Below are 12,066 nucleotides of genomic sequence, written 5' to 3' on the forward strand. Positions count from 1 at the left end.
TTCTCTACAGAGATCTGGATCCATCTGACCAAGCCATGTTTTTCTATAGAGATCTGGATCCATCTGACCAGGCCATGTTTCTCTATAGAGATCTGGACCCATTTGACCAAGCCATGTTTCCCTATAGAGATCTGGACCCATCTGACCAGGCCATGTTTTTCCACAGAGATCTGGATTCATCTGACCAGGTCATGTTTCTCCTCAAAGATCTGGACCCATCTGACCAGGCCATGTTTCTCTATAGAGATCTGGACCCATTTGACCAAGCCATGTTTCCCTATAGAGATCTGGACCCATCTGACCAGGCCATGTTTTTCCACAGAGATCTGGATCCATCTGACCAGGCCATGTTTCTCCTCAAAGATCTGGACCCATCTGACCAGGCCATGTTTCTCTATAGAGATCTGGATCCATCTGACCAGGACGTGTTTCTCTACAGAGATCTGGATCCATCTGACCAGGCCATATTTCGCTATAGAGATCTGGATCCATCTAACCAGGCCATGTTTCTCTATAGAAATCTGGATCCATTTGACCAGGCCATGTTTCTCCATAGAGATCTGGATACATCTGACCAGGCCATGTTTCTCCACAGAGATCCGGATACATCTGACCAGGTCATGTTTCTCTATAGAGATCTGGATCCATCTGACCAGACCATGTTTCTCTATGGAGATCTGGACCCATCTGACCAGGCCATGTTTCTCCACAGAGATCTGGATCCATTTGACCAGGCCAAACTATAGAGATCTGAATCCATCTTACTAGGCCATGTTTCTCTATAGAGATCTGGATCCACCTGACCAGGCCATGATGTTTCTCCACAGAGATCTGGATCCATCTGACCAGGCCATGTTTCTCCATAAAGATCTGGATCCATCTGACCAGGCCATGTTTCTCTATAGAGATCTGGATCCATCTGACCAGGCCATGTTTCTGTATAGAGATCTGGATCCATCTGACCAGGACATGTTTCTCTATAGAGATCTGGATCCATCTGACCAGGCCATGTTTCTCCATAGAGATCTGGATCCATCTGACTAGGCTATGTTTCTCTATAGAGATCTGGATCCATCTGACCAGGCCATGTTTCTCTATAGAGATCTGGATCCATCTGACCAGGCCATGTTTCTCTATAGAGATCTGTAACCATCTGACCAGGCCATGTTTCTCTATAGAGATCTGGATCCATCTGACCAGGACATGTTTCTCTATAGAGATCTGTAACCATCTGACCAGGCCATGTTTCTCTATAGAGATCTGGATCCATCTGACCAGGTCATGTTTCTCTATAGAGATCTGGATCCATCTGACCAGGACATGTTTCTCCACAGAGATCTAGATCCATCTGACCAGGACATGTTTCTCTATAGAGATCTGGATCCATCTGACCAGGACATGTTTCTCTATAGAGATCTGAATCCATATGACCAGGACATGTTTCTCTATAGAGATCTGAATCCATCTGACCAGGACATGTTTCTCTATAGAGATCTGGATCCATCTGACCAGGCCATGTTTCTCTATAGAGATCTGTAACCATCTGACCAGGCCATGTTTCTCTATAGAGATCTGGATCCATCTGACCAGGACATGTTTCTCTATAGAGATCTGTAACCATCTGACCAGGCCATGTTTCTCTATAGAGATCTGGATTCATCTGACCAGGTCATGTTTCTCTATAGAGATCTGGATCCATCTGACCAGGACATGTTTCTCCACAGAGATCTAGATCCATCTGACCAGGACATGTTTCTCTATAGAGATCTGGATCCATCTGACCAGGACATGTTTCTCTATAGAGATCTGAATCCATATGACCAGGACATGTTTCTCTATAGAGATCTGAATCCATCTGACCAGGACATGTTTCTCTATAGAGATCTGGATCCATCTGACCAGGACATGTTTCTATAGAGATCTGGATCCATCTGACCAGGCCATGTTTCTCTATAGAGATCTGGATCCATCTGACCAGGCCATGTTTCTCTATATAGATCTGGATCCATCTGACCAGGACATGTTTCTCTATAGAGATCTGGATCCATCTGACCAGGCCATGTTTCTCTATAGAGATCTGGATCCATCTGACCAGGACATGTTTCTCTATAGAGATCTGGATCCATCTGACCAGGTCATGTTTCTCTGTAGAGATCTGGATCCATCTGACCAGGCCATGTTTCTATAGAGATCTGGATCCATCTGACCAGGCCATGTTTCTCCATAAAGATCTGGATCCATCTGACCAGGCCATGTTTCTCTATAGAGATCTGGATCCATCTGACCAGGCCATGTTTCTGTATAGAGATCTGGATCCATCTGACCAGGACATGTTTCTCTATAGAGATCTGGATCCATCTGACCAGGCCATGTTTCTCCATAGAGATCTGGATCCATCTGACTAGGCTATGTTTCTCTATAGAGATCTGGATCCATCTGACCAGGCCATGTTTCTCTATAGAGATCTGGATCCATCTGACCAGGCCATGTTTCTCTATAGAGATCTGTAACCATCTGACCAGGCCATGTTTCTCTATAGAGATCTGGATCCATCTGACCAGGACATGTTTCTCTATAGAGATCTGTAACCATCTGACCAGGCCATGTTTCTCTATAGAGATCTGGATCCATCTGACCAGGTCATGTTTCTCTATAGAGATCTGGATCCATCTGACCAGGACATGTTTCTCCACAGAGATCTAGATCCATCTGACCAGGACATGTTTCTCTATAGAGATCTGGATCCATCTGACCAGGACATGTTTCTCTATAGAGATCTGAATCCATATGACCAGGACATGTTTCTCTATAGAGATCTGAATCCATCTGACCAGGACATGTTTCTCTATAGAGATCTGGATCCATCTGACCAGGCCATGTTTCTCTATAGAGATCTGTAACCATCTGACCAGGCCATGTTTCTCTATAGAGATCTGGATCCATCTGACCAGGACATGTTTCTCTATAGAGATCTGTAACCATCTGACCAGGCCATGTTTCTCTATAGAGATCTGGATTCATCTGACCAGGTCATGTTTCTCTATAGAGATCTGGATCCATCTGACCAGGACATGTTTCTCCACAGAGATCTAGATCCATCTGACCAGGACATGTTTCTCTATAGAGATCTGGATCCATCTGACCAGGACATGTTTCTCTATAGAGATCTGAATCCATATGACCAGGACATGTTTCTCTATAGAGATCTGAATCCATCTGACCAGGACATGTTTCTCTATAGAGATCTGGATCCATCTGACCAGGACATGTTTCTATAGAGATCTGGATCCATCTGACCAGGCCATGTTTCTCTATAGAGATCTGGATCCATCTGACCAGGCCATGTTTCTCTATATAGATCTGGATCCATCTGACCAGGACATGTTTCTCTATAGAGATCTGGATCCATCTGACCAGGCCATGTTTCTCTATAGAGATCTGGATCCATCTGACCAGGACATGTTTCTCTATAGAGATCTGGATCCATCTGACCAGGTCATGTTTCTCTGTAGAGATCTGGATCCATCTGACCAGGCCATGTTTCTATAGAGATCTGGATCCATCTGACCAGGCCATGTTTCTCTATAGAGATCTGGATCCATCTGACCAGGACATGTTTCTCTATAGAGATCTGGATCCATCTGACCAGGACATGTTTCTCCATAGAGATCTGGATCCATCTGATCAGGTCATGTTTCTATAGAGATCTGGATCCATCTGACCAGGACATGTTTCTCTATAGAGATCTGGATCCATCTGACCAGGACATGTTTCTCTATAGAGATCTGGATCCCTCTGACCAGGACATGTTTCTCTATAGAGATCTGGATCCATCTGACCAGGACATGTTTCTCTATAGAGATCTGGATCCATCTGACCAGGACATGTTTCTATAGAGATCTGGATCCATCTGACCAGGCCATGTTTCTCTATAGAGATCTGGATCCATCTGTCCAGGCCATGTTTCTCTATATAGATCTGGATCCATCTGACCAGGACATGTTTCTCTGTAGAGATCTGGATCCATCTGACCAGGTCATGTTTCTCTGTAGAGATCTGGATCCATCTGACCAGGCCATGTTTCTATAGAGATCTGGATCCATCTGACCAGGACATGTTTCCCTATAGAGATCTGGACCCATCTGACCAGGCCATGTTTCTCTGTAGAGATCTGGATCCATCTGACCAGGACATGTTTCTCTATAGAGATCTGGATCCATCTGACCAGGACATGTTTCTCTATAGAGATCTGGATCCCTCTGACCAGGACATGTTTCTCTATAGAGATCTGGATCCATCTGACCAGGACATGTTTCTCCATAGAGATCTGGATCCATCTGATCAGGTCATGTTTCTATAGAGATCTGGATCCATCTGACCAGGTCATGTTTCTCTATAGAGATCTGGATCCATCTGACCAGGACATGTTTCTCTATAGAGATCTGGATCCATCTGACCAGGACATGTTTCTCTATAGAGATCTGGATCCATCTGACCAGGACATGTTTCTCTATAGAGATCTGGATCCATCTGACCAGGCCATGTTTCTATAGAGATCTGGATCCATCTGACCCGGCCATGTTTCTCTACAGGCCCCAGTTAGTATTGCCCCGATAAACAGGCTTCGCTCCAAGTCCCTGTGATCACTGGATTCTTCAGCTGTTAATTTATTTATATTTTTCTAGAAGGAATAACAGAAGAACAACAATAAGTTCTAGGAAATGATTCTCCAACTTTGTTTTAATGTTTTTTTCCAGCTGTTTCCATTGGTCATTGACTATTTTCTCTCTCTCCAGGATTGGTGAAAAATGTGAAAATACTAATACCAGCTGCTCCCCAGTGTGTGAACCTGTCACCTTTGAAGGTAAGTCAGACAAATAGGAAACTGATTAAAGCCCCTCAGTAAATATCATTTACAGTACCTACAGTCCCCACCAGGGGAGCTTATGAGCTTACTTCATACCGTATAAACCGATGGTTTCAAACCTGGGATCTGTGACACACTGGGGGCCCTGAGAACCCACTAGGGGTGTCAGAGTATGTGGGGGCAAACTAGCTACAGGGGCTATTACCTACAGAAGGCACTAACTACCTACAGGGGGAAACAAACTACCTATATGGGGCGAATTACATGCAGGGCACAAACTACTTTAGGGGGTCAGGGGGGGGGGGGTTCAAACTACCTACAGGGGTACATTAACAACCTACAGTGGGATCCTACCTACAGGGAGCAAACTACCTAAAGGGGTACATTAACTACCTACAGGGGAGGTGTAAACTACATGTGGTAGGGAAATTACATACAGGACAAAAACTACTTACAGTTGGGGCAAAGTGGTGGTGGTGGTGGGGGGGGGTTCTTACCTACAGGGGGGTTCCTACATACAGTGGGGCACTTACTACCTGCAGGGGGATGGGTGTTTGCAAACTACCTATGGGGGAAATTACCTACAGGGCACAATCTCCTTACAGGGGCGAATTATCTACAGGGTACAGACTACTTACAGCGGGGGCAAACTAGCTAAAGGAGGGTCTTACCTACAACAGGAAAACTACCTACAGGGGGCACTAAATACCTGCAGGGGAGGAGGGGGTGCAAACTACAGGGCACAAACTACTTATGGGGGCGGGCAAACTACCTAAAGGGGGATCTTACCTACAGGGGGTTCCTGCCTACAGCAGGAAAACTACCTACAGGGGTGGACTAACTACCTATAGGGGGGGGGGGGGGCACTTACTTCTGGCAGGGAGGGAGCAAACCACCTATGGGGGGGAATTACCTGCAGGCCACAAGCTCCTTACAGTGGGAAGGGAAAATACTTATGGGGGGCTTCTAATTTCAGTGTTCAGAGTCTTACCTACAGGGGGGGGGGGGCAGACTAACTTCAGGGGATCCTGCCTACACGGGGGAACACTACAATCTGGGGGCACTATCTTTCAATGTGTTGTCCCGAGGTGGAAAAGCTTGGGATACACTGATTTAAATAGTGAACTCTATAATAAAACAATGTGCAGAGAGCTCCCCCTGGGGGTGGCTACAGGTAGACAGAATTCTTACACTACAGCTATGCAGGGGATTTGGAACTCTGTGTCAGAATAAAAAACTGAGCCCCGAATGCTCTAAAAATATAAAAGAATATCCATAACTTATATCTTCTGTTTTTTATATTTCTGTAGAGAAGTCAGCGCCATACATGTGGATCGGGGGCTTCCTGCTGCTTCTCGTACCATTCGGGGGTCTTTTTATTTACAAGCACATGAGGAGGAAGAAACACAACAGGGGTCAGTCTGTGTATTATATGTATTATGTGTATTATATGTATTATGTGTATTATATGTATTATGTGTATTATATGTATTATGTGTATTATATGTATTATGTGTATTATGTGTATTATGTGTATTATATGTATTATGTGTATTATATGTATTATGTGTATTATGTGTATTATGTGTATTATATGTATTATGTGTATTATATGTATTATGTGTATTATGTGTATTATGTGTATTATGTGTATTATGTGTATTATATGTATTATGTGTATTATGTGTATTATGTGTATTATATGTATTATGTGTATTATATGTATTATGTGTATTATATGTATTATGTGTATTATGTGTATTATGTGTATTATGTGTATTATATGTATTATGTGTATTATATGTATTATGTGTATTATATGTATTATGTGTATTATGTGTATTATGTGTATTATATGTATTATGTGTATTATATGTATTATGTGTATTATGTGTATTATGTGTATTATATGTATTATATGTATTATATGTATTATGTGTATTATATGTATTATGTGTATTATATGTATTATGTGTATTATGTGTATTATGTGTATTATATGTATTATGTGTATTATATGTATTATGTGTATTATGTGTATTATGTGTATTATGTGTATTATGTGTATTATATGTATTATGTGTATTATATGTATTATGTGTATTATATGTATTATGTGTATTATGTGTATTATGTGTATTATATGTATTATGTGTATTATGTGTATTATGTGTATTATATGTATTATGTGTATTATGTGTATTATGTGTATTATGTGTATTATGTGTATTATGTGTGTTATATGTATTATATGTATTATGTGTATTATGTGTATTATGTGTATTATGTGTATTATGTGTATTATGTGTATTATGTGTATTATATGTATTGTGTGTATTATGTGTGTTATATGTATTATGTGTATTATGTGTATTATATGTATTATGTGTATTATATGTATTATGTGTATTATATGTATTATGTGTATTATGTGTATTATGTGTATTACCGTATATACTCGAGTATAAGCCGAGTTTTTCAGCACGATTTTTCGTGCTGAAAACACCCCCCTCGGCTTATACTCGAGTGAACTCCCCCACCCGCAGTGGTCTTCAACCTGCGGACTTCCAGAGGTTTCAAAACTACAACTCCCAGCAAGCCAGGGCAGCCATCGGCTGTCCGGGCTTGCTGGGAGTTGTAGTTTTGAAACCTCCGGAGGTCCGCAGGTTGAAGACCACTGCGGCCTTCAACATCATCCAGCCCCCTCTCACCCCCCTTTAGTTCTGAGTACTCACCTCCGCTCGGCGCTGGTCCGGTCCTGCAGGGCTGTCCGGTGAGGAGGTCGTCCGGTGGGATAGTGGTTCCGGGCTGCTATCTTCACCGGGGAGGCCTCTTCTAAGCGCTTCGGGCCCGGCCTCAGAATAGTCACGTTGCCTTGACAACGACGCAGATGCGTCGTTGTCAAGGCAACGGCTCTATTCCGGGCCGGAAGCGCGGAGAAGAGGCGCCCCCGGTGAAGATAGCAGCCCGGACCACCTCCTCACCGGACCACCTCCTTACCGGACAGCCCTGCAGGACCGGACCAGCGCCGAGCGGAGGTGAGTACTCAGAACTAAAGGGGGTGAGAGGGGGCTGGATGATGTTGAAGGCCGCAGTGGTCTTCAACCTGCGGACCTCCGGAGGTTTCAAAACTACAACTCCCAGCAAGCCCGGACAGCCGATGGCTGCCCGGGCTTGCTGGGAGTTGTAGTTTTGAAACCTCTGGAGGTCCGCATGTTGAAGGCCGCAGTGGTCTTCAACCTGCGGACCTCCGGAGGTTTCAAAACTACAACTCCCAGCAAGCCCGGACAGCCGATGGCTGCCCGGGCTTGCTGGGAGTTGTAGTTTTGAAACCTCTGGAGGTCCGCATGTTGAAGGCCGCAGTGGTCTTCAACCTGCGGACCTCCGGAGGTTTCAAAACTACAACTCCCAGCAAGCCCCGACAGCCGATGGCTGCCCGGGCTTGCTGGGAGTTGTAGTTTTGAAACCTCTGGAGGTCCGCAGGTTGAAGACCACTGAGGGCGAATGATGAGAAGAGGATGATGAAGGGGGGGTGTGGGGATGATGAAGGGGGGTGGGGATGATGACAAGGGGATGATGAAGGGGGGGTGTGGGATGATTACAAGGGGATGATGAAGGGGGGATGTGTGGGATGATAAGGGGATGATGAAGGGGGGATGTGTGGGATGATGACAAGGGGATGATGAAGGGGGGATGTGTGGGATGATAAGGGGATGATGAAGGGGGGATGTGTGGGATGATGACAAGGGGATGATGAAGGGGGGGATGTGTGGGATGATAAGGGGATGATGAAGGGGGGATGTGTGGGATGATGACAAGGGGATGATGAAGGGGGGGATGTGTGGGATAATAAGGGGATGATGAAGGGGGGATGTGTGGGATGATAAGGGGATGATGAAGGGGGGATGTGTGGGATGATGACAAGGGGATGATGATGAGGATGTTAATGACGGGTCTGGATGATGACAGGGGGGGATGAGGTATTTCCCACCCTAGGCTTATACTCGAGTCAATAACTTTTCCTGGGATTTTGGGTTGAAATTAGGGGTCTCGGCTTATACTCGGGTCGGCTTATACTCGAGTATATACGGTATATGTATTATATGTATTATGTGTATTATGTGTATTATGTGTATTATATGTATTATGTGTATTATATGTATTATGTGTATTATGTGTATTATGTGTGTTATATGTATTATGTGTATTATATGTATTATGTGTATTATATGTATTATGTGTATTATGTGTATTATATGTATTATGTGCATTATGTGTATTATGTGTATTATGTGTATTATATGTATTGTGTGTATTATGTGTATTATATGTATTATGTGTATTATATGTATTATATGTATTATGTGTATTATGTGTATTATATGTATTATGTGCATTATGTGTATTATGTGTATTATATGTATTATGTGTGTTATATGTATTATATGTATTATGTGTATTATGTGTGTTATGTGTATTATATGTATTATGTGTGTTATGTGTATTATGTGTATTGTATGTATTGTGTGTATTATGTGTATTATATGTATTATGTGTATTGTGTGTATTATGTGTGTTATGTGTATTATATGTATTATGTGTATTATGTGTATTATGTGTGTTATGTGTATTATATGTATTATGTGTATTATATGTATTATGTGTGTTATATGTATTATGTGTATTATATGTATTATGTGTGTTATGTGTATTATATGTATTATGTGTATTATATGTATTATATGTATTATGTGTATTATATGTGTATTATGTGTATTATATGTATTATGTGTATTATGTGTATTATATGTATTATGTGTATTATGTGTATTATGTGTATTATATGTGTATTATGTGTATTATATGTATTATATGTATTATGTGTGTTATGTGTATTATGTGTATTATATGTATTATGTGTGTTATATGTATTATGTGTATTATATGTATTGTATGTATTATGTGTGTTATGTGTATTATATGTAATATGTGTATTATATGTATTATGTGTGTTATATGTATTATGTGTATTATATGTATTATATGTATTATGTGTGTTATGTGTATTATATGTATTATGTGTATTATATGTATTATATGTATTATGTGTATTATATGTGTATTATGTGTATTATATGTATTATGTGTATTATATGTATTATATGTATTATATGTATTATGTGTATTATATGTATTATATGTATTATGTGTATTATATGTGTATTATGTGTATTATATGTATTATGTGTATTATGTGTATTATGTGTATTATATGTATTATATGTATTATGTGTATTATGTGTATTATGTGTATTATGTGTATTATGTGTATTATGTGTGTTATGTGTGTTATGTGTATTATATGTATTATGTGTGTTATGTGTATTATATGTATTATGTGTGTTATGTGTATTATATGTATTATGTGTATTATGTGTATTATATGTATTATATGTATTATATGTATTATGTGTATTATATGTATTATGTGTATTATGTGTATTATATGTATTATATGTATTATATGTATTATGTGTATTATATGTATTATGTGTATTATGTGTGTTATATGTATTATGTGTATTATGTGTATTATATGTATTATGTGTATTATATGTATTATGTGTATTATATATGTATTATGTGTATTATATGTATTATGTGTATTATGTGTATTATGTGTGTTATATGTATTATGTGTATTATGTGTATTATGTGTATTATATGTATTATATGTATTATGTGTATTATGTGTATTATGTGTGTTATATGTATTATATGTATTATGTGTATTATGTGTATTATGTGTATTATATGTATTATGTGTATTATATGTATTATGTGTATTATGTGTATTATATGTATTATGTGTATTATATGTATTATATGTATTATGTGTATTATGTGTATTATGTGTATTATGTGTGTTATATGTATTATGTGTATTATATGTATTATATGTATTATGTGTATTATATGTATTATATGTATTATGTGTATTATGTGTATTATATGTATTATGTGTATTATGTGTATTATATGTATTATGTGTATTATATGTATTATGTGTATTATGTGTATTATATGTATTATGTGTATTATGTGTATTATATGTATTATGTGTATTATGTGTATTATATGTATTATATGTATTATGTGTATTATGTGTATTATATGTATTATGTGTATTATATGTATTATGTGTATTATGTGTATTATATGTATTATGTGTATTATATGTATTATGTGTGTTATGTGTATTATATGTATTATGTGTATTATGTGTATTATATGTATTATGTGTATTATATGTATTATGTGTATTATATGTATTATGTGTATTATATGTATTATGTGTATTATGTGTATTATATGTATTATGTGTATTATGTGTGTTATATGTATTATGTGTATTATATGTATTATGTGTATTATGTGTATTATATGTATTATATGTATTATGTGTGTTATATGTGTTATATGTATTATGTGTATTATATGTATTATATGTATTGTGTGTATTATGTGTATTATGTGTGTTATGTGTATTATATGTATTATGTGTATTATGTGTATTATGTGTGTTATGTGTATTATATGTATTATGTGTATTATATGTATTATATGTATTATGTGTATTATATGTATTATATGTATTATATGTATTATATGTATTATGTGTATTATGTGTATTATGTGTGTTATGTGTATTATATGTATTATGTGTATTATATGTATTATGTGTATTATATGTATTATATGTATTATGTGTATTATGTGTATTATGTGTATTATGTGTATTATATGTATTGTGTGTATTATGTGTATTATGTGTGTTATGTGTATTATATGTATTATGTGTATTATGTGTATTATGTGTGTTATGTGTATTATCAGCTTTATACACATTTATGATACAAACCACAGAAGAACCAGAAATAACTTTTCCTTTTTCTGATTTTCAGGAGAGCACATCATCACTGTGGTAAGATCCCATCATGTGTTATTATGGTCCTGGACATGAGGGGATAAGAAAGGGTTAATGTTATCATCAGAGCGATCAAGAAAACTCAGTCATTGTTATGGAACTGGACAGATAGATATGAGATAGATAGATAGATAGATATGAGATAGATAGATAGATAGATATGAGATAGATAGATAGATATGAGATAGATAGATAGATATGAGATAGATAG

At 38.3% G+C, this 12,066-nt stretch overlaps 1 protein-coding gene across 1 annotated transcript in view; it reads left to right on the forward strand.

Moving 5' to 3' along the window:
• Window positions 1-12,066, forward strand: part of TNFRSF25 (TNF receptor superfamily member 25) — a 78,573-nt gene that overhangs the window by 52,536 nt on the left and 13,971 nt on the right. The window contains exons 6-8 of the mRNA XM_056542654.1: window positions 4,797-4,864; window positions 6,178-6,282; window positions 11,833-11,852. Coding sequence (XP_056398629.1) covers window positions 4,797-4,864; window positions 6,178-6,282; window positions 11,833-11,852 — 193 coding nt within the window. The remainder of the gene's footprint in view (window positions 1-4,796; window positions 4,865-6,177; window positions 6,283-11,832; window positions 11,853-12,066) is intronic.

The sequence above is a fragment of the Hyla sarda genome, chromosome 10 (genome assembly GCF_029499605.1).
Source record: "Hyla sarda isolate aHylSar1 chromosome 10, aHylSar1.hap1, whole genome shotgun sequence".
Lineage (NCBI taxonomy): Eukaryota > Metazoa > Chordata > Amphibia > Anura > Hylidae > Hyla > Hyla sarda.